Source organism: Psammomys obesus, unplaced genomic scaffold, assembly GCF_907164565.1.
Source record: "Psammomys obesus unplaced genomic scaffold, mPsaObe1.curated_primary_1811, whole genome shotgun sequence".
NCBI classification, from domain to species: domain Eukaryota; kingdom Metazoa; phylum Chordata; class Mammalia; order Rodentia; family Muridae; genus Psammomys; species Psammomys obesus.
This window is the reverse complement of record NW_026590571.1, coordinates 1,937,892-1,962,225: the sequence shown is the minus strand read 5'-3', so window position 1 is coordinate 1,962,225 and position 24,334 is coordinate 1,937,892. Positions and strand designations below refer to the sequence as shown.

At 37.0% G+C, this 24,334-nt stretch overlaps 1 protein-coding gene across 1 annotated transcript in view; it reads left to right on the top strand.

Annotated features, from left to right (window-relative positions):
- LOC129677283 (cilia and flagella-associated protein 47-like) overlaps nucleotides 1-24,334 on the top strand; it is a 603,052-nt gene that overhangs the window by 417,445 nt on the left and 161,273 nt on the right. Inside the window, 3 exon segments of the mRNA XM_055607932.1 lie at nucleotides 688-795; nucleotides 5,707-5,818; nucleotides 22,203-22,307. Of these exon segments, the coding sequence (XP_055463907.1) occupies nucleotides 688-795; nucleotides 5,707-5,818; nucleotides 22,203-22,307 (325 nt within the window).

The following is a 24,334-nucleotide window of genomic DNA, read 5'->3' as shown; positions in this document are numbered from 1 at the left end:
TATATATATATATATATATATATATATATATATATATATATATATATTGGAAAGTATATTCTAGGCTTGTTATTATTACCTGTTTACATCTTGGCATATATTTCATGCACATAGCAAGACCAAGTTACGACTTATTGATTCATCTCATTTTATAAAAAGTGAAATAAAAACTCAAAAATTTAAGTGGCCTAATCAAAGTTGTATAAATAAAACACAATAAAGCTGAGGTATCAATCAGTGATACACTTACTTTGTCAAAATTCCTTTCTGAGAGGTCAGCACATGCTGATTATAAAGATGTTCTTTAAAACAATATTTTTATGATGACCTTCACACAAATGTGTACATGCATTTATTTCAACAAAGTAAATTTGATTTAACAAAAACTATAATCCAGGATATTTTCTAACATTGACATTTAAAATACCAATATGCATTCAGTTTCAATTCATGTAACAAACATTTTTGAAATCTATATTAATAACAATATTTTCTCTTTAATGAAGTAATGGCCCCACCAAAAATTAAAAGTTAAGAATTATTCATGGCAAGTCTAGAATATATAACACAGTAGTGATTAAATACTGTGTTTAAAACAGATATTTCTAATATTCTATATTTTGCTATTCCATGTTTATTATACAATCTAAAACAACTAACAAGATTTTTAAATTTTCTGTATAACAGCATTATTTTTCAGCCTGAATCAGGTGATGAGTTCTGGTATTTACTGAAATTAACAACTGGATTTCCAAGAACAAAGAAATTACCAGAAATGCAATGTGATCTTGGAAAGTAAGCTCTGTTTAATAATTTTATTATACCAAAAAAAACCTGTTTTAAGACATTTAACCTTTTAACATACAGAATATGTATATTTCTACTGAGAAAATCTGTCAAGAAAAGCAGATCAAGACCATGTTAAGAGTTGCCATCAAAAGATGCTTATAAATGAGGGAAAGGGAATGTTACAGTATATAGCAACCTCCTATATTAAGGCCCACAAAACAAAATGTAAAGGAGAGTAAAGAAGAAGCAACTTGGACAAGAGAAAAGAGTTAATGGAATCTAATGGGGAGAGTCTCACTATACTCAGCTCATTTCCAGTAGATTCTAGAGGGAGTGGAACAAGTGCACATATGGCTTAAGCTTGGGAACAACTGTAAAAGAGAGGCATGTTTTTTTTTTTTTTTGCTTAAAGCAGAACATGAACAACAGTGACCATTAGGCCACTTGATTAACACTATGTTCACTTAAGGTACTACATTCACACCTAGATAGTGAAGATCCTATGCTGTGTTTAATACCAACTTTGATTCTGATAAACAAGAATAAATAACCTATAATTAACTTTTAAAAAATATGATCTACTGGGCAAATGAGTACCGTTTACTTAATATCTATTCCTCAGATCACAAAGTATGCTAAATCCTTCCACTAGTAGATATTGGGCCAAAACATAGCTACAAATAATTCATTAAGAAAGTGATTCATTAAGAAAGAGTGTAATTAAAATACATAGGAAACAGGATATGAAAAGCATAAATTTTAACTGCAAAAGTGAAAACATGTACAGTTCTAAACTCCCTATTCTTGCAAAGAAATCTACAACACAATTCTCACAGCTTTCAATAAAGCATGGGAAGTGTTTGTGCTCATTTACTTATTTTTTTGATAGTTTGGCTCTATTCCGTTTTATTTTTAATTAAAAATAATATTGTTTAAGTAGGGTACAGTATTATATTTTCATATATTGTGACTAATTATAATAACCATCCTCTCCAATATATTCTTTCTTTGTATATAAATGTATGTATGCATATATATATATATATATATATATGCATATATATGTGTGTGTGTGTGTGTGTATTCATATATGCATGTTTGCTTGTGGAGACCAGAGGTCGACCTTCAGTACCTTTCTTTGTCATTCTCTACCTCATATTTTGAAATAATATCTTTAGCTAAACCTGGAGCTCACTGATTCAGTTGAGCTGACCATCAAGTGAACTCCTGGTATTCTTCTGCCTTTGCTTCCCCAGGAAAGGTATAACAGAAACAATGAACACTGCTATATCAGCTTTGTAAATGGGTAGTGGAGAACCACAATCAAGTCCTCATGTGTTTAAAGTACTTACTGACTGAATCATCTCCTAAGACTCTGCTAATCATCTTTTTATGTTGATAACACTAGCAAACCTTTCTGATTGTTGTTTTGGAACACAAAATTAAGAATTGCTAATAATGCTTGGGCTTTTGAACATTCACTTTAGTCTCCATTAGCATTTTTAGGCGGAAGAATTAAATTCCCAGGTTCTTCTACTGTGTAGAATTGAGGGGGCTCTAAGATCAGAAAGTCAAGCAGAATTCTCAACAAAAAGTTAATAGAAATCATGAGGAAGTGGGAATATGAGGTCAGATTAAATACTGGTTTAAAAATAACCCTTTTAGGAAAATTCATTAACATGGTAAGACTTTCTACTTCACCATAGTTTTTATAAAGTCATGTTCAACTTCTAAACATTTCTCATATTTTGAAATGTAAATATATATGAGAAGGAAAAATGGCTCAGGAGATAGAGGCTCTTGTTCTGAAGACTGATAATCTGAGGTCATTCCCTAAGATTAACGTGGTGAAAAAGCACTAACTCCTGACATTTTTCTTCTTACCTTGACATACATGCTGTGTGCATACGCACAATGTAATAAAAGTTCAATGTAATAAAATGTAAAAGTTAATAAAGGAAAACTATATAAAATTTATAATAAATATGACTTATATGGCATGTCTTCTTTCTGTATCACAACCATTGTTTTACATTGTACTAGACATTTTCTCCTTTTAATAATTCATTATTAGTGTATGAGCATGTGTGTGCATGATATGTATGTATGAGTGCAGGATCATTCATGCAATGACCATGAATGAAGATGTGAAGACAACTTTTCAAGTTGGTTCTTTATTTACACCTTAATATGAAGAGTATATGTGTACAAACATACACAAACACGCACACACACATGCTTGAAGAGGGAAAATCATGAACACATCTACTCATGTTGTGTGAAAATCTAATATTTTATTTACTACTCATGTTCCTCTCCTATCATTTCTTTTTATTTCCTATTCAATTTTTCTGTTTGTTTCTAATTTTTTTTAAGGAAAAAAAGTCCACATAACAGAAAATTATCCATTTTAAAGGATAGAGCACAGTATCATGTCACACTGTTGTACATCTACAGCCCCACCACCTTCCAAACAACTTTTGCTACCCTAAAAGAAACAACAATTCCATTCACCTCTCACTGTAATTTTATCTCCCTGCCTTGACTTGGCAAACACAAATTTGGTTTCTTTCTTATTTCAGATAGTACATAAAATGAAATTATATAAATGTTAGCTCTTATGCTTGACTTCCATGTCTACATACTTATGGAAACTAAACAATACCCTACTGGATGCCCACTGGGTCAGGGAAGAAATAAGACTTCCTAAAATTCAATGAAAATGAAGGCACAGCATACCAAATTTTATGGGACACAATGAAAAAAAATGCTAAGAGGAAAGTTAATACCAGTAAGTGCCTTCATAAAGAAACTGGAGCAATCTCATAAAAACAACATAACAGCTCACCTGAAAGCTTTAAGAAAAAAAATGCAAACATACTAAAGAGGAGGACAAGGCAGGAAATAATAAAACTCAGGGCTGAAATCAACAAATTAGAAATGAAAAGAATTATACAATGAATCAACTAAACCAAAAGCTAATCAGCTTTGAGAAAATAAACAAGATTGACAAACCCTTAACCAAACTAACAAAAAAGCAGTGAAACAATATACAAATCAACAAAATCAGAAATGAAAAGGGGGATATAACAACAGACACTGAGGAAATCCAATGAATTATTGGGTCTTATTTCAAAACCATATACTCCAAAAAATTGGGTAATCTCAATGAAATGGACAGTTTTCATGATAGATGCCACTTACCAAAGTTAAATCAGGCAAACTAGTTAAATGGTCCTATAACCTCCAAGGAGATAAAAATAATCCTTAAAATTCTTCCATCAAAAAACAAAACAAAACAAACAACAACAAATAAAAACAGATAACAAACAAACAAACAAAAAAAGGGCCAGACGATATTAATGCAGAATTCAATTCTACCAAACTTTCAAAGAAGACTTAACAATCTTTAAACTTTTCCAGAAAATAAAACAGATGTAATATTGCCAAACAAATTTTATGAGGCCACAATCACCCTGATAACAAAACCACACGAAGACCGAACAAAGACAGAACATTTCAGACCAATTTCCCTTATGAACATTGATGAAGAAATACTCAACAAAATACTCAGGAAACAAAGCCAAGAACAAATCGAAGTATCATCCACCAAGATCAAGTAGGATTCATCCCAGGTATGCAGGGATGGTTCAATATATGAAAATTCATCCAACATACCATATAAATAAACTGAAAGAAACACACACACACATACATACACACACCACATGATCATCTCAGTAGATGCCAATAAAAAAAAACAAAACATTTGACAAAATGCAATACCCCTTCATGTTAAAAGCTGTAAAAAATCAGGGATATAAGGAACATACCTAACCACAATAAAAGCAATATACAACAAGCATATAGCCAACATCAAATTTAATGGAGAGAAACTTAACTCAATCCCATGGAAATCAGGTACAAAACAAGGCTGCCCACTCTCTCTCTATTTCTTTATATAGTACTTGAAGTCCTAGCCAGAGCAATAAGAAAATTAAATTAGATCAAAGAGATACAAATTGGAAAGGAAGAAGTCAAAATATCATTATTTGCAGAGGATATGATAATATACATGATTGACCCCCAAATTTCTACGAGAGAACTTCTACAGCTGATAAATACCTTCAGCTAAGTGACTGGATAAAAAATTAACTCCAAAAAATCAATAACCTTCTTGTATTCAAAGGACAAATGGGCTGAGAAAGAAATTAGGGAAACCAAACCCTTCACACTAGCCACAAATAATGTAAAATACTTTGGTGTAAGTCTACCCAAACAAGTCAAAGACCTCTATGACAACGAATTCTACTGGATGAAGAAAAAGCTGAAGACAATATCAGAATATGGAAATATCTCTCATGTTCATGGATAGCTGAGATTAGCATAGTAAATATGGACATTTCAATGCAATTCCCATCAAAATACCAACACACTTCTTTACAGACCTTGAAAGAACAATTCTCAACTTCATTTGGAATAAAACAAGAATTCCAGAATAATTAAAACAATCTTTTCCAATAAAAGAACTTCTGGAGGTATCACCATCCCTAATCTCAAGTTGTACTATAGAGCAACAGTAATAAAAAAGTCATGGTAATGGCATAGAAACAGATGGAAGGTTCTGAGGGTAAAGGAATTTAACATATATATTTCACTGTTCTATAACATTGGTAAGATCATTTGATTAATTTTTATAGATGGTAGTTGGGCAGCATTTTATTATCTCTTCATGGTGGGACATTATTTTTAAATTGGATTGTTACACAATCAAACCGGACATTGTTTCTCACAATCATATGCAAATACTATGCAATAGCATAGGAGTAAAGAGAGTAACAATTTAGTTGATAATGAAATTATCATTGGTAAGTTTATAAACACCAGCAAATATACTACTTTTGATTTTCCTCCCAGGGAGATCATTCAGAACCTTCCTTTATATAATCCTACAAATGAAACTTTGGAGTTGAAAATAAGAAACAGTAATCCTGAAAATTTTGTCATGGAGATTAACAAGAAAATACCAGTAAGTACATTCAGAAATCTATGAAACTAATCACTACAACTGCATTTTCTAATTCTAATTTTAGGATTCTAGTATAATATCATTAAAATCATTAATAATAATTTAAAAATTTGAAGGTTAAAAAGTGATATTCCATTCTTTTTATATCTGTTCATGAATTGTAATCTACTATTAAACAATCTCATTTTAATGTAATATTGGAAGTATATATGCCAAATTATGCTAAATATACTGGTTGTAAGTATTCATAAAATATGCAACGTTATTTATGTCTATAATTGAATAGTGTGTATATTCATATAAGTCTTTACAAATAATGTTTATTATCCATTAATATCTTATTAAGTAAACAGAAATTTATTGTGAAGGTAAATAATGATGTAAAAATCTGTCTTCCAACTATTTATTAAAGGATTATGATATGAGAAGTTGAATTAAAAAGAAAAACGGTTGAAACAATAATATAATTAACAAACTCTATTACCTTTCACTTTGCTTCACAAACTAATGATCTGCCATATAACTTGTCTCTTTCTTGTTTATCCATTTTATTTCTTCAAGTCATTTCAACCCAAGTACGTGATTATGATTATATTTTAATACCCTACAATCTTCCATCGTTATCTGTAATCTACGTAAATTCAAAAGTTTACTCACATGTGCTGATTACTGTTTTGTCAACATGACAAAAGCTAGAGTCATCAAGCAGAGGGAATATTAGTAGGAAAAATGCCTCCAATGATTTTCTATAAACTTTGTTACTCTTTTGCACATTAAAAAAACAACCCTGAATTATATTATTCTCATCTTTTATTTAAATAATATATATTTAATTTGGTTTTGTGTTTCATGACCATTATTAGGGATTATTGAACAAGAAATTCTATATTTTATTATTAGATTATAATTTTGCTTTGTTGTGTTTGACATTTAACTGTTAAAGTACTTTAGTATAAAAAAGATTTTTGTCAGGGATTGTGACTCTGCTCTTCTGTATCCTTTGGTATTATATATTTTAGTATCCCCAACAAAGTATTTGAATATATACAATACTCAATTTTCTGTGTATTTTGATGCAATCATTGATTCTTTTTACTATCTCTATAGGAAAAAAATGAAACTTGTTATTGTAGAAAACACCAACTAGTACACAAATATAAAAGGATGAAGTGATATTTACAAACAGTTCATTTCTTTTGACATTGACAAATTCACAAATTAGTTTCCTATAGTAACTTGGTCTGTACCATAGTCTTCAAAAGCTATGGGTTCCTAAGTGAAGTACATATTTATATAATTGGAACATGTAAATACACTGTTTTATAGATTTAAGTTTATATATATATATATATATATATTACAATTTATTCACTTTGTATCCCTGCTGCAACCCCCCCGTCTCCTCCCAGCACCACCCACCTTATTATTCTCCCCCTATTCAATTTCCCTAGTCCCTTGATAAAGGAGAAGATCCTCCCCTTTTGTCTGAAATCTATCTTATCAGGTTTCATCAAAGCTGGCTGCATCATCTTCCTCTGTGGCCTGGCAAGGCTGCAACCCCCAGGAAGAGGTAATCAAAGAGCCAGCCACTGAGTTCATGTCAGAAACAGTTCCTGAACTCTATACTAGGAAACCCACTTGGAAACCGAGCAGCAAATGGGCTTCCATTGAATAGGAGTAATAGATCCTCTCCATGCCTGGTCCTTAGTTGGAGTACGGATCTCTGCAGGTATTTTAGCTCTGTTGTTCTCCTTATGGAAATCCTGACCCCTCTAGCTCTTTCGATCTCCCTCTTCTTCCATAAGGATTCCAGGACTCAGCCCAAAGTTTGGCTATGAGTTTCAGTATCTTCTTCGAAACCCTGGTGGATAGTTTCTTTCAGAGGTCCTCTGTGGAAGGCTTCTGTCCTGTTCCTTTTGTTATCCTACTTCAGATGTCTCTCTTGTTTGCCATTCTGGATGAGAATTAAGCATCTTCCTTAGGATTCTCCTTGTTGTTTAGCTTCTTTAGGGCTATAGATTTTAGTATGTTTATCCTGTATTATATTCCTAATAACCACTTATAAGTGAGTATATATCATTTGTGTCTTTCTGCTTCTGAGTTACCTCACTCAAAATGATCTTTTTTAGTTCCTAACATTTGACTGAAATTTTCATTATTTCCTTGTTTTTAATTGCTGAGTAGTATTCCATTGGGTAAATGTACTATACTTTATCCATTCCACTGTTTAGGGACATGTAGTTTGTTTACAGATTCTGGCTATTATGAATAGAGCTGCTATGAACACGGTTGAGCAAATGTTCTTGTTGTATACTTAAGCATATTTTGGATACATGCCTGGGAGTGGTAGAGCTGGATCTTGAGGTAGCACTATTCCTAACTTTCTGGGGAAGCGCCAGACTTATTTCCAAAGTGATTGCACAAGGTTACATTCTCACCAACATTGGAGGAGGGTTCCCCTTTCTTCACATCCTCTCCAACATGTATAATCCTTTGAGTTTTTTTTATCATAACCCTTCTGATGGCTGTAAGTCTAATTCTCAGGGTAGTTTTGATTTGCATTGCCTGAAAGACTAAGGACACTGAGCATATTTTTAAGTGTTTTTCTGCTATTGGAAATTCCTTTGTTGAGAATTCTCTGTTTAGCTGTGGACCCCATTTTTAATTAGGTTATTTTTTGTGTGTGTTTAACTTCTTCAGTTCATTATATATTCTGGATATTAGCTCCCTGTCAGACGTAGGGTTGGTGAAGATCTTTTCCTATTCTGTGGGCTGGTATTCTGTTCTGATGACTATGTCCTCTGCTTCACAGAAGCTTTTCAGTTTCATGAGGTCCCATTTATTGACAGTTGATCCTAGAGCCTGTGCTGTTGGTGTTCTGTTCAGGAAACTGTCTCATGTGCCAATGAGGTCAAGGTTCTTCCTCACTTTTTCTTCTAACAGATTTTGGTTTCATTTTCAGGTCTTTGATCCACTTGGACTTCAGTTTTCTCCAGGGTGATAAATACGGATATATTTGCATTTTTCTACTTCTAAGAGGTTTAGTGTTTTACTTCTAAGAGGTTTAGTTGTTTGAACCACTTGGATTTTAAATTTGTGCTGGCTGATAATAGACCAGCACTGTGTGTTGAAGATTCTGTCTTTTTTTCTAAACTACGTTTTTGTCATCTTTGGCAAAAATTAAGTTTCCATAGGTGTGTTCGTTTATACCTGGGTCCTTTATTTGATTCCCTTGATCTGCTATTCTGTTTCTGTGACAGTATCATGTCGTTTTAATTACTGTTACTTTGTATTACAGCTCATAATCTGGGATGGAAATTCCTCGAGATCTTTTATTGTACAGAATTGTTTTAGCTATTCTTTTTTGTTGTTGTTTTTCCATATGAAATTGAGAATTCTTCTTTCAATGTTTGTAAAAAAAATGTGTTGGTATTTTGATGGGAATTACATTGAATCTCTAGATTGCTTTTGGTAGGATAGTCATTTTCACTATGTTAATCTTACCTATCCATGAGCATGGGAGATCTTTCCATCTTCTGATATCTTCTTTGATTTCTTCAGAGAGTTGATTTTTTTTTTATATATAGGTCTTTCACTTGCTTGGTTAGAGTTACGCCAAAGTACTTTATGTTAGTCATTGCTATTTTGAAGGGTGTTGCTTCTCTTCCTTTTATTCTCAGCCCGGTTGTCTTCTGTATAAAGGAGCTCTTCAGATTTTTTGAGTTAATTTTGTATCCATCCATATTGCTAAAGGTGTTCAGCTGAAGGAGTTCTCTGGTAGAATTTTTGGGTCACTCATGTATACTATCATATCATCTGCAAATAGTGATACTTTGACATCTTCTTTTCCAATTTGTATCCCTTTGATCTCCTTTAGCAGTCTTATTGTTCTATTAAGGACTTCAAGATGTATGTTGAAGAGATAAGGAGGGATTAGACAGTCTTGTCTTGTCTCTGATTTCAGTGGGATTGATTAAATTACACTCCATTTAGTTTGATGTTGGCTATAGAGTAGCTGTATATAGTTTTTACCATGTTTAGGTATGTGCCTTGTATCCTTGATCTCTCCAAATCTTTAAACATGAACCAGTGTTGAATTTTTTCAGGTGCATGCTTTTTGAGCATCTAAGGGGATTTTCATTTGTTTTTTTTTTTTCTTTCAGTGTGTTTATATGGCAGATTATATTGATGGATTTTCATATGTAGAACCACCTCTGCATGCTTGGGATGAAGCTTACTTAGTCATCGTGGATATCTTTAAGATGTTCTTGGATTCGTTTTGTGAATATTTTCTTGAGCATTTTTGCGTCTTTGTTTGTAAGAGAGATTGGTCTGAAGTTATCTTTCTTTGTAGCATCTTTGTGCAGTTTAGGTATGAAGGTGACTGTGGCCTCATAGAATGATTTTCATGTTTCTTCTGCTCCTATTTTGTGGAATAGTTTGAAGAGTATTTGTGTTAGCACTTTTTGAAGGTCTGGTAGATTTCTGGGCTGGAACCATCTGGCCCTGGGCTATTTTTGGAAGGGAGACTTTTGATGACAGCTACTATTTTCTTAGAGGATATATGACTATTTAATTTATTTAATTGATTTTGATTCAGCTTTGGTAAATGTAATCTATCAAGAAAATTGTTCATTTCATAAAGATTTTCAAATTTTGTTCCATATAGCCTTTTGAAGTACAACCTAATGATTCTTTGGATTTCCTCAGATCTGTTGTTATGTCCCTCTTTTAATTTTTGATTTTGTTGGTTTGGACAGTGTCCCTCTGCAGTTTAGTTAGTTTGGTTAATGGTTTGTCTAGGTTTTTTATTTTCTCAAAAAAACAGTTCTTGGTTTCGTTAATTCTTTCAATTGTTCTATTTGTTTCTAATATATTCTAATAATACTCCTCTTGGTTGTGTCGACCCCATTTGTTTTTCTAGTGCTTTCTGGTTTGCCTTCAAGTTCCTTGTATCACATGCCTCGAATTTCTTTATGAAGGCAGTTAGGGCTATGAATTTTTCTTTCAGTGCTGCTTTCATTGTGTCCCATAAGTTAGGGTAAGTTGTACAGTCATTTTTATTAAGTTCTAGAAAGTCTTTAATTTATTTATTTCCTCCTTGACCCAGGTGTCACTGAGTAGAGAAGTGTTCAGTTTCCATGTGTGTGGGGGCTTTTTGTTATTTCTGTTAGTGTTAAGGTTTACTTTTAGACCATCGTGGTCTGATATGATACAAGGGACTATTTCAGTCTACTTGTATCTGTTGATGCTTTCTTTTTGCCCAAATGAGGTGATGAGAAGACGGTATACTCTTTTGTGTTTGGGGGAAAGGTTCTGTAGACATCTATTAGGTCCATTTGATTTAAGACCTCTTATTTTTTTTTCATTCCAATTGTTTTTAAGAGTCATTCCCATTTAATGATAAGAAAAACAGAGAGGCTTGAGAATGCCATCAAGTTTACTACATTTCTCTAAAACAAGCATATCTGCAAGAAAACATGACAATTCTAAGTGAATAGTTCTACTCATATTTTTTTAACTTATTTTTTATTACTAGTTACATTTTGTTAACTCTGAATCCCAGCTCTATCCCACTCCCTCATTCCCTCCAAATCCCACCCTCTCTCCCTCATCTCCTGCCTGCCCCTTTTCATATCCACTGATTGAGGAGGACCTCCTCCCCTTTCATCTGACCCTGTTTTATCAGGTATCTTCAGGACTGGCTGAGTCATCCACTGTGTCCTAGCAGGACTGCTCCTCCCTTGGGGTTGGGAAGGCCAAAGAGCCAGCCAAAAAGTTCCTGTTAGAAATAGTCCTGGTTCCCCTTACTATGGGAAACCAAGTGGTTAATGAGCTACCACGGGCTACATCCAAGCAGAGGTTCTAGGTTATATCCATACATGGTCTTTGGTTGAGTGTCAGTCTCAGAAAAGACCCTGTGCCCAGATATATTTGGTCCTTGTGGAGCTCCTATCCTTTCCACATTATGCTAGCTCCCCTTCTTTCATACTCTGCCAAAGGTTTGGTTAGGAGTCTTAGTATCTGTTTGAAACACTGCTAGGTAGAGTTTTTAAGATGTCTTCTGTGGTAGACTCCTGTCATACGTTCAATGCACATCTCATTTGTCTTTATAAATGAAGATTGATCATCTTACCCCATGTCTGCTTTCTTGATTATCTTTTTTAGGCATATAGGTTTCATTATGTTTATCGTATCTTATAGGTCTATATAAGCGAGTATATACTGTGTTTGTCTTTCTCCTTCTGGGATAATTCACTCAGAATGATCCCACCATTTGCCTGCAAATTTCATGATTTCCTCCTTTTTGATTGCTGAGTAGTATTCCATTGTGTAAAAATACCACAATTTCTGTATCCATTCCTCTGATGATGGACATCAGGGTTGTTTCCAAGTTCTGGCTATTACAAATAAAGCTCCTATAAACATGGGTGAACAAATGTCCTTGTTGTGTACTTGAGCAAACTTTGGGTATATACCTAGCAGTGGTATAGCTGGGTCTTGAGGAAGCACTATTCCTAGTTGTCTGAGAAAGCACCAGATAGACTTCCAAAGTGGCTGTACCAGTTTACATTCCCACCAGCAGTGGAGGAGGGTTCCCCTTTCTCCACAACCTCTCCAGCATATGTTGTCACTTGCGTTTTTCATCTTGGCCATTCTGATGGGTGTAAGGTGAAATCTCAGGGTCATTTTGATTTGCCATTCCCTAATGGATAATGAGGTTCAACACTTCTTTAAGTGTTTCTCTGCCATTTGATATTCCTTAATCAAGAATTCTCTGTTTAGCTCTGTTCCTCATTTTTTTAATTGGATTACTTGGTTTGTTGCTTTTCAGCTTCTTTAGTTCTTATATATACTGGATATTAGCCCTCTGTCAGATAAAGGGTTGGTGAAGATTCCCAATATGTAGGCAATTGTTTTGTTTTGATGATGGTGTCCTTTGCTTTACAGAAACTTTTCAGTTTCAGGAGGTCCCATTTATTGATTGTTGCTCTTAGAGCCTGTGCTATTGGTGTCCTCTTCAGGAAGTTATCTCCTGGGCCAAGAGTTCTAGTCTATTCCTCACTTTTTTTTCTAACATATTTAGAGTATCTGGTTTTATGTTGATGTCTTTGATCCCCTTGGACTTTAGTTTTGTGCAGGGTCATAAATATGGATCTATTCTCATTTTTCTGCATTTCGACATCTATTTAGATCAGCACCATTTGTTGAAGATGCTGTCTATTTTACATTGAATGGTTTTGGCTTCTTTGTTAAAAATCGAGTATTCTTAGGCATGTGGGTTTATTTCTGGGTCTTCTATTCGGTTCCATTGATCCTCCTTTCTGTTTCTATGCCAATACCATGCAGGTTGTTATTACTATTGTCCTGTAGTACAGCTTGAGATCAGGGATGGAGATACCTCAAAATGATCTGTTGTTGTACAAGAGTGTTTTGGAGATTCTGGGTTTTTTGTTTCTCCATATGAAGCTGAGAATCTTTTTTTCAAGGTCTGTAAAGAATTGAATTGTTATTTTGATGAGAATTGCATTGAATCTGTAGATTGCTTTTGGCAGGGTGGCCATTTTCACAATATTAATCCTACCAATCCATGAGCACAAGAGATCTTTCCATCTTCTGATGTCTTCTTCAATTTCTTTTTTCAGAGACTTGAAGTTTTTCTCAAACAGGTCTTTCACTTGCTTGGTTAGAGTCACTGCAAGGTACTTTATGTTATTAGTGGCTATTGTGAAGGGTATTGTTTCCTTAATTTCTTTCTCAGCCCTTTTTTCTTTGGTATACAGGAGGGCTTCCGATTTTTTTGGGGGGGTTGATTTTGTATCCTGCCACTTTGCTGAAGGTGTTTATCAGCTGAAGGAGTTCTCTGGTTGGGTTTTTGGGGTCACTCAAGTATACTATCATTTCAAATGCAAATAGTGATAATTTGACTTCTTCCTTTCCGATTTGTATCCCATTTATCTCCTTTAGTTGTCTTATTGCTCTGGCTAGGACTTCAAGAACTATGTTGAAGAGATATAGAGAGAGTGGGCAGCCTTGTCTTGTCCCTGATTTCAGTGGGATTGATTTACGTTTCTCTCCATTGAGTTTGATGTTGGCTATAGGCTTGCTCTATATTGCCTTTTCTATGTTTAAGTATGTGCCTTATGTCCCTGATCTCTCCAAGACTTTAAACATGAATGGGTATATGAATTTGTCAAATTCTTTTTCGGCATCTAAGGAGATGATCATGTGGTTTTCTCCTTCAGTCTGTTTATGTGCTGGATTACATTGATAAATTTCCATATGTTGAACCACCCTTGCATGCCTAGGATGAAGCCTATTTGGTCATGGTGGATTCGGTTTGCAAGTATTTTATTGAGTATTTTTGCGTCGATGTTCATAAGAGAGATAGGTCTGAAGTTCTCTTTTTTTGTTGGGTCTTTGTGTTGTTTAGGTATCAAGGTGACTGTGGCTTCATAGAATGAGTTTGGTAATATTTCTTCTGTTTCTGTTTTGTGGAATAGTTTGAGGAGAATTGATGTTAGCACTTCTTTAAGGTCTGGTAGAATTCTGCCCTGAAACCATCTGGCCCAGGGATTTTTTGGAAGGGAGGCTGTTTATGTCTGCTTCAATTTCCTTGGGGGATATAGGGCTATTCAGTCTTTCTACCTGATTTTGACTGAATGTTGGAAGATGGAATCTTTCAAAAAATTGTCCATTTTATTTAGATTTTCATATTTTGTGCTGTATAGACTTTTGTAATATGAAGTAATGATCGTTTGGTTTTCCTCAGTGTCTGTAGTTGTGCCCCCATTTTCATTTCTGATTTTGCTGAGTTGGATAGATTCTCTCTGCTTTTTAGTTAGTTGGGCTAAGGGTTTGCCTATTTTGTTGATTTTCTTAAAGAACCAGCTTTTTGTTTCATTGATTGTTTGAATAGTTTTATTTGTTTCTAATTGATCGGTTTCAGCCCTGAGTTTGATTATTTCCAGCCATCTGCTCCTCTTGGGTGTATATGCTTCTTTTTTTTTCTAGGTTTTTCAGTTGGGCCATTAAGGTGCTTGTATGTGATGTCACGAATTTCTTCTTGAAGGCACCTAGTGTTATAAATTTTTCTCTGAGCACTGCTTTCTTTGTGTCCCATAAATTTGGGTATGTTGTGCCTTCATTTTTATTGAATTCTAGGAAGTCTTTAATTTCTTTCTTTATTTCTTCCTTAACCCAGCTGCCATTGAGTAGCAAGTTGTTCAGTTTCCACGTGCATGTCAGCTTTTTGTTATTTCCATTGTTGTTGAGGTCCAGCTTTAGTCCATGGTGGTCAGATAGAATACAAGGGATTACTTCAGTCTTTTTGTATCTATTGAGACGTGTTGTGACCAACTATATAGTCTGTTTTGGAGAAGGTTCCATGCGGTGCTGAAAAGAAAGTATACTCTTTTGAATTTGGGTGAAAAGATCTGTAGACGTCTATTAGGTCCATTTGATTTAGGGACTCTGTAAGTGCTTTTATTTCCCTATTTTTTTCTGTCTAGTTGATCTGTCCCTTGGTGGGAACGGGGTGTTGAAGTGTCCCACTATTAAGGTATTAGGATCAATGTGTGATTTAAACTTTAATAATGTTTCATTTACAAAAATAGGTGCTCTTGTATTTGGGGCATAGATATTCAAAATTATGATGTCCTCTTGGTGGATTTTTCCTTCGATGAGAATATAGTGGCCCTCCTTATCTTTATTGATTAACTTTGGTTGAAAGTCTGTTTTATTAGATATTAGGATGGCTACTCCACCTTGTTTTCTGGAACCATTTGCTTGAAAAACTTTTTCCAGCCCTTTACTCTGAGGTAGTGTTTATGTTTGTTGCATAGGTGTGTTTCTTGGATGCAACAAAATGTTGGATCCTGTTTCTGCAACCATTCTTTTGTCTGTATCTTTTTAGTGGGGAGTTCAGTCCGTTGATGTTGATAGATACTAGTGATGAATAATTGTTATTTTCTTTTGATGTGGAGTTGGTGGTGTGGCTGAGATTCATTGTTTGTATTCTTTCTGTGTTTGTGTGTGTGTGTGTGTGTGTGTGTGTGTGTGTGTGTACTTATCTATTTCTTCTATTTTCTTATATGTAGTTGTTTTCTTTGGGTTGGATTTTCCCTTCTAGTAACTTCTGTAGAGCTGGGTTACTATGTAGATATTGTTTAAATTTGGTTTTTCATGGAATATTTTGAATTTTCTGTCTATGTTGATTGAAAGTTTTGCTGGGTATAGTAGTCTGGGTTGGCATCTGTTTTCCCTTAAGGACTGCATGATTTCTGTCCAGGCCCATCTGGCTTTCATAGTTTCTGTTGAGAAATCTGTGTGATTCTTATAGGTATACCTTCATATGTTACTTGGCCTTTTTCCCTTGCTGCTTTTAAAATATTCTTTGTTCTGCAGGTTCAGTGTTTTGACTATGATGTGAAGTGAATAGTTTCTTTTCTGGTCTAGTCTACTTGGTGGTCTCTAGGCCTCTTGTATGTTTATGAACATCTCTTTCTTTAAGTTGGGAAAATTTTCTTCTATAATTTTCTTGAAAATATTTTCCGGACCTTTGAGCCTGATGTCGTCTTTTTCTCCTACTCCTATTATTCTTAGATTTTATCTTTTCATGGTGTCCTTGATTTCTTGGATATTTTGTGTTTGGACCTTTTCTGATTTTATTTTTTCTTTGAGAGACGTGTCAATTTCTGCAAGTGTATCTTCAGCGCCTGTGATTCTCTCTTCCATCTCTTGTATTCTGTTATTGATGCTTACCTTTGTAGTTCCTGATCTTTTCTCTATGTTCTCCAGCTCCAGGTTTTTCTCTATTTGTGTTTTCTTTATTGATTCTAATTCTGTTTTCATGTCTTGCAGCATTTCGTTCATCTGTTTGAATGTGGAGTCCTGCTTTTCAATAACGGCTTCTTTTTTTTTTTTTTTTTTTGTCCATTTCCTCTCTCTATATCACTAATTGTGCCTCTACTTCTTTGCATATTTCTTCTTTATTTGCCTTCATTTGTGTGGACATTTCTTTGAGAGCTTTGTTCATTTCCTCTTTGTTTGCCTCAATTTTCGGGGTCATTTCTCTGACCACGAAATTTTCTTTGTTTTTTTCACGAAATTTTCTTTGTTTTTTCTCGATTTCTTTGGCTATTTCTCTGATGGCTTTGTTCATTTCATCTTCATGGGCCTCTAATAGCTGGAAAAACATAGTTTTTAAGTCATTTGCTTGTGTATCTAGTTAACTGAAGTGTCCATTGGTTTGTGGGCTTGCTGGTGAGGTCATTATGTCCTGATTTTTGTTGGGTGTGTTCTTATGTCTGCCTCTAGCCATCTGGTTATTTATAACCCTCACTGCTCCTCGAGTTCATAGTTGAGGCTAATATCATCTCTTTCTGTTTTCTGGACTGTTTTTGCAGGAAGAAGAGAGAGATTCACTGGTTTGGGAGTGTGTGTTGTGGTTTCAGTTTTACTTAAGTAAGGAATGCGATGCTGGCGCTATTTGCATGCGGTTTTAGTGGGCGCAGTGTGCATGTGCGGATTCTCTGACGATTGCAGTAGCCTACAGGACAAACTATTATGCAGCTCTGTCTAAGATCCAGGAATTTTTTCCCTGGATTGCACTGGTGGGCCCACAAATCAGAGGCTTCAACATTGGGGTCACTAACCCAAGAATCCCTATGATACCCTCACTAGGGGTGTGGGTGGCAGGGATCTCGTCTGGTTGCTTGCGTAGAGAGGCCCTGGGTCTGGGGCAAACTCTCCCTAGAAGGCTCACTCACTCCCTTGCAGGACCAGTTGGAATGCACAGGGCTTCCCCTTTCTCTCTACTCTCCGATTTGATCCTGCTGGGGCAAATGCGTGGGTAGGCTAACAGTCAGCTCTGTGGCACTGTAGCAGCAGAACTCGGTGTCCTGTGTGCAGCCTCTTTCCTTTTCCTCCTCCAGGGAAGGATTATGTTGGCTGGTCCCGGGTTAACATGGGAAAGAGTTGCGTTGAGTGTCCTCAATTCCAGATTCCGGGCCCAGATCTCTTTGCCAGAAGCAGCCTGGTGCTAGAACCTATGTTTGCCGGTTCCGTGAGAGTACCACGTATGGCTGAGTGTCCTCAGATCCAGATCTCAGGTTTTTCTGCCAGGGGCCGCTTGGTGAGCTGGAGAGGGGGTGTTGGGTCCTGTGGCAGACTGCCTCTCTGTCCTTCCCCTCTGACATTCCCCTCTGCTATGGCAAGCTTATGGTGGCGCTCTCAGGGGAGTGCCAGGAGGGGTTGGGACTTCTCAGTCCCCATCCTGAGCCAGGGTTTCTCTTCCAGGGGCCAGGAGGTGGCCGGTGCTAGGACTTGGTGTTAGACCTTATTGCGCTGGACCCAGGAGAGTGTCAAGATGTGTTGAATGACCACTGTCCCAGATCCCGGGCTGAAGTTTGTTTGCTAGGAGCAGCCGGCAGCACTTGGGTCCTGGCGTTTTGAAGCCGCTGTGTGCCTCTCTATCCTTCTGCTCTGCTGGGGCAGGGTTATGGTGGCATTCTTGTTCTCAAGGGGAGTGCCCAAAAGGATTGGGTTTTCTCAGCCCTGAATCTTGTTTTTTTTTTTTTTTTTTTTTTTTTTTTTGGTGGGAGCTGCAGCTCTCACTGGGGCTGGGGTACAGATAATGTGGTCTGTGGCAGTTCTTCCTGGAAGCCTCCTGCCTCCTCCAAAAGAGGGAGTAGGGTGTTAGGCTGTTGGGTGCAGGGAAGTGCCTAGGGACCCCTCCTGGGGTGTCTCCTCCTGGAGGAATCTGCCATGACCTGATTCTAGATGGACTCAGTTCACGGTTAGTCTCTCTTCTTAGAAGTCTAGATAACTCTTTTCTGGGTTGATCAGCCCCTTCACTCACCAATTTCAGCGTTGCAGGTCCTCTGCCCTTCAGCTAATCTGCACACTAGCTGCTGCCATCTTCCAATCTCAATTTAAGACCTCTTTAAGTGTCATTAGTTCTCTGTTTAGTGTCTGTCTCAATTATCTATTCTTTGGTGATTGTGGGGTGTTGAGGTTTACCCCTATTAAGGTGATGGGATCAAAGTGTGATTTAAGCTTTAATAATGTTTCTTTGACAAATGCAGGAGCCCTTGTGTTTGGTGCATAAATGTTCAGGAGTGTGATGTCCTTCTGGTAAATTTTTCCTTTGATGAGAATGAAGTGTCCCTCTCCATCACTTGTGATTAATTTTGATTGAAAATCTACTTTATTAGATATTAGAATGGCTTCTCCAGCTAGCTTCTTGTGTCTGTTTGCCTGGGAAACTTTTTTTTCCAGCCCTTTACTCTGAGGTAGTGTCTACCTTTCTTGCAGATGTGTGTTTCTTGAATGCAGCAGTAGGTTGGATCCTGTTTCTGCAACGAATCTGTTAGTCTGCGTCTTTTTATTGGAGCGTTTAGACCATGTATGTTAATAGATATTAGTCACCAATGACTGTTAGTTCCTTTAATTGTGGAGTTGGTGGTGATTGTATGTTTGTGTGTTTGTTTTCTCTTGTTTTTGTTGATGGGATGGTATCTTTATCCTGTGTTTTCTTGGGTGTAGTTGATTTTGTTAGTTTGAAGTTTTCCTTCTAATATCTTCAGTAGGACTGGACTGCTCCATATATGTTGTTCAAATTTAGTTATGTCATAAAGTATTTTATTTTCTCCATCTAAGTTTTGCTGGATATAGTAGTCTGGGTTGGTATCTGTGATAGCTGCATGATAGCTGTCTGTCCAGGCCCTTCTGGCTTTCATAGTTTCTGTTGAGAAGTCTGATGTGATTTTGATAAGTTTCTGTTTATATGTTACTTGCCCTTTCCCTCTTGCTGCTTTTAATATTTTTTCTTTGTTCTGTAGATTTAGTGTTTTGATTATTATGTGGCAGGAGGAGTTTCTTTTCTGGTCTAGTTGGTGTTCTGTTGGCCTCTTGCTTATGGGCATCTCTTTCTTAAGATTGGGAAAATTTTCTTCCATGATCTCTTCAAAAATATTTTCTGGGCCATGGAGCCTGGTATCTTCTTTTTTGTTTATTCCTATTACTTTTAGGTTTCGTCTTTTAATGGTGTTCTTGATTTCTTGGATGTTTTCTATTTATAACTTTTCTGATTTTATTCTTTCTTTGTGAGATATGTCAGTTTCTGCAATTGTATCTTCAATGCCAGAGATTTTCTGTTCCATCTCTTGTATTCTATTGGTGATGCTTATCTTTGTGGTTCTTGATATTTTCTCTAAGTTATTTAGCTCCAGGGTTTACTCTGCTTGTGTTTTCTTTATTGATTCTAATTCTGATTTCATATCTTGCACTATTTCCTTCATCTGTTTCAATGTGGAACCCTATCTGTCCATGATAACCTCTTTTTTTTCATTTCCTGTTTATGTACCTCAAATAACTGCATAATTATAGATTTAAGATAATTTTATTTTGTTTAATCTTCAGTAGAATATCCATTGATTTTAGTAGAATCTGCTGAAGCCAAGATGTCCTGGTTTTTCTTGCTTGTATTCTTACACTGGCCTCTAGCCATCTGGTTGTCTGTAAGACTTGACTGATTATTCCTGGACCCTATACTTCACACTGGATCCACTTGTCTCTTGAATCTGCAGTAGTCTCCGCTGGATTCACTGTCTATGCTTGCTCACTGTTTATGACCCAGGTAGCTGGGGCAAAGTTGGAAAGATCTCTGGGTCTAGAGTTGCTCCCACAGGCTTCCTTAAGAAGGAAGATCTGCTGGTGCACTGGTACAGATTTGCTAGTTTCACTGGCTCTGCTGGCAGTGTTGTTTCTGACCCAGATGAGTTAAGCTTCTGGGGAGCAGGCAGAAAGACCTCTGAACCTAGAGCTGCACCAATGCCCCAATAACTTCCTTGAGTAGGAGGACAATGGAATGTGGGTTAGGTGCCTAGCTCAGATCCACTTGGTTCTTTGGCTCTGCTGAGCTGGCTAATTCCAGTCTATGTGAACCAGGCTGCTGGGGCACTTGTGGGCAGATCTCTTTGCCTGTAGCTGCTACAGTGTTCAACAGGCAGAATTCCCTTAGATTTTTGGGAACTGAACCTGGAACCCAAGCTTAGCACAGCTCTGCTGTGTTCACTCTCTGTGCTGTGTTAGCTGATTCTGACCTGGGCGAACCAGGCAGGAGGGGAGTAAGCAAACTGTAGCCACACCTCCTCTATACTGCCAGAATGTATCCCCTCCACTGGTTGGTGAGAGTAAACACCACTAACCACTGTGACCAGGAAGGTGTCCACAGGATGTAGAGTGTGGTACACCGGTTTTGGAAATAGGAGCCCCTAGGGCCCAGAAGGTGCTCACAGGACTGTGAGAGTGGGCGCCTAAGTTTGGAGTCTCACGCACAGCACAGGAAGATACTCATTCCACAGTCAGTGAGAGTGAATGCCCATGGTAAGAGCTGCCTGGGTCTGGTACCAGGAAGATATCCCCAGAAAGTGGCCTTGGATGATGGGTGGCCAAAGCTGCAGGGCCAGAACCGTGAGTGCCCCTCAGCTGCCCTGTCTTGGAAGGTATTCACAGATGGTGTTTTTGGGTGGGTGGATGGCAGAAGGCTGTAGGGCAGGAGCCCCGTGTGTATGCTGCAGGTCCCAGGTAAGTATCCACTGATGGTGGGTTCTGATGGTTGGCCTAAGGCTGGGAGATCAGAGTGGAGCCAGTTGCTAATGCTGCTGGTCCCAATGGGTTCTGGCAGATGGTTTCTGGCTGCAGGTTAGGAGACTTCCTCCCTTCCCCCACTTGTGCAGCTGCTCCCAGTCCCAGAAATATATCCACAGATGATGAGTTTGGGCAAGTGGCCTACGGCTGCATGGTCAGAGCCTAGAGAGCTTCAGCTGCAACCGGTCTCAGGAACATATCAGCAGATAGTGGGATTGACTGGGTAGCCTAAGACTGAGGCAGTGCCAGGCAGGAGCCTGGGAATTTTTCCCAGTATTAGCAGAGTGGCCTGAAGATGGACTTTCAAGTGTCCCCATGGATTCCCCACTCACCTGAAAAACACAGATGTCAGTGTTTGGGGGTTCACAGTATGGCCTGCCAATCACCCTGCTCTCACTGCTGAGCTGCTGTTCAGATACCCCGCATGGTTGGCGCCACCACCTTGCTTAAATCAACTCTTAAGATTAATCCTGACATAATAATATGAGTAAATCTTGCTTGATCATTATCTGGAGAAAGAATATGGTCTGAGAACTAACATAGCAAACAGTGTTCTTCACATCCCTATAATTAAGATTTGAAGAGCAGCTATACAAAATCAAATAATGTGTGCTCCTCCTAAAATCTAATGTTTGCACACTAGCCTTTTGCAGACATAGCACATAAAAATTCAACCTCAACAAAAGTATTTATTCTGTTTTGCTTGTGATTTTCTTTTCTGAATTTTCAGTTGGTCCTCCTACCTCACTCTACCATAGAGCTGCCTGTTTACTTTCACCCATCAGGACTTGGGAGAAAGGGACATAAAGCTTGCATTAACTTCTACTGTACTCAGGTATGATTAGTTATGTTCTCAGATGAAGCTGATTTAATGAGTTTCAAAATAAAAAGTGTGTAGATAAGTGGAATTCATGCAGTTAGTATCATCTGCAAGTACAACACTTTTATTGCTAATCACTAAATGTTTGAAAATAGAGTAGTATATATTAGCAATAATCTGTAAACAGCTAAATAAGATATGTTGTGGTCTTTAAACCTAATAATTGACCAATTAGTTCTCTCTCAAGTGTGAAATAAAGGAAAACAAAACTGAACATAACAAAATACATGTTTTAACATTTTCTAAATCAGCTCAACACTGGTCATGATTTCAATAACTGACTACCCACTCTCTACTTGCAGAAGATCTTTGTTCCTCAATGGTTAAATTTGAACCAGTAATTCATCTCTTCAGCTACTGAGACTAGAACTTTAAACTTTTCCAATGTTTCCTTCTAAACTCTGTGCCTTTTTTGTTGTTGTTATCCCCAAATGATTCACATTTCTTTTTTGTTTAATTCATCACATTGACATTTTTTGCAAGTAAAAGTAGTTCATAAAATTTTAATTTTTATAAATGGCACATATTATGTGTACTCAAATCTAAAGAACAAGTTTTAAAGTAAGCTTTTTTTTTCTTATCAGTTACATTTTATTAACTCTGTACCCCAGCTGTGTTCTGCTCTCTCATTCCCTCCGAAACCCACCCTCCCTCCTTCATCTCCACTGTGCCCCTTTCCAAGTCCACTGATAGGGGGGGACCTCCTCCCCATTCATCCAATCCTGTTTTATCAGGTATCTTCAGGACTGGCTGCAAAGCCCTCCTCTGTGGCCTAACAGGACTGCTCCTCCCTTGGGGGGGTGGGGAGGCCACAGAGCCAGTCATTGAGTTCCTGTTAGAAATAGTCTTTGTTCCCCTCACTGTGGGAAACCAATTGGTTACTGAGCTACCACAAGCTACATCTGAGCAGAGGTTCTAGGTTATATCCATACATGGTCCTTGGTTGAATGTCAGTCTCTGAAAAGACCTATGCCCAGGTATATTTGATCCTTGTGGAGCTCCCATCCTTTCCCCATCATACTAACTCCCCTTCTTTCATATGATTTCCTGTACTCTGCCAAAGGTTTGGTCATGAGTCTTTGTATCTGCTTTGAAAACACTGCTAGTTAGAGTCTTTCAGATGCGCTCAGTAGACTCCTGACATACATACAATACACATCCCATCTGTCTTTCTAAACGAGGATTGATCATCTTACCCCATGTCTGCTGTCTTGATTATCTTTTTTAGGTATATAGATTTCATTATGTTTGCCATATCTTTTAGGTCTATATAAGTGAGTATATACCGTGTTTGTCTTTCTACTTCTGGGATATTTCACTCAGAATTTTCTTTTCTAGATCCCACCATTTGCCTGCAAAATTCATGATTTCCTCCTTTTTGATTGCTGAGTAGTATTCCATTGTGTAAAAATACCACAATTTCTGTACCCATTCCTCCGTTGATGGACATATGGGTGTTTTCCAGGTTCTGGCTATTACAAATAAAGGTGCCATAAACATGGTTGAGCAAGTATCCCTTTTGTGTACTTGAGCAAACTTTGGGTATATACCTAGCAGTAGTATAGCTGGGTCGTGAGGAAGCACTATACCTAATTGTCTTAGAAAGCACCAGATAGATTTCCAGAGTGGTTATACCAGTTTACATTTCCACCAGAAGTGGAGGAGGGTTCACCTTTCTCCAAAACCTCTCCAGCATGTGTTGTCACTTGAGATTTTCATCTTGGCCATTCTGATGCATGTAAGGTAAAATCTCAGGGTCGTTTTGATTTGCATTTCCCTGATGGCTAATGAGGTTGAGCATTTCTTTAAGTGTTTCTCTGACATTCGATATTCCTCTGTCGAGAATTCTTTGTTTAGTTCTGTTCTCCATTTTTTTAATTGGATTACTTGGTTTGATGCTTTTCAGCTTCTTTAGTTTTTTATATATACTGGATATTAGTCCTCTGTCAGATAAAGGGTTACTGAAGATTCTTTCCCATTCT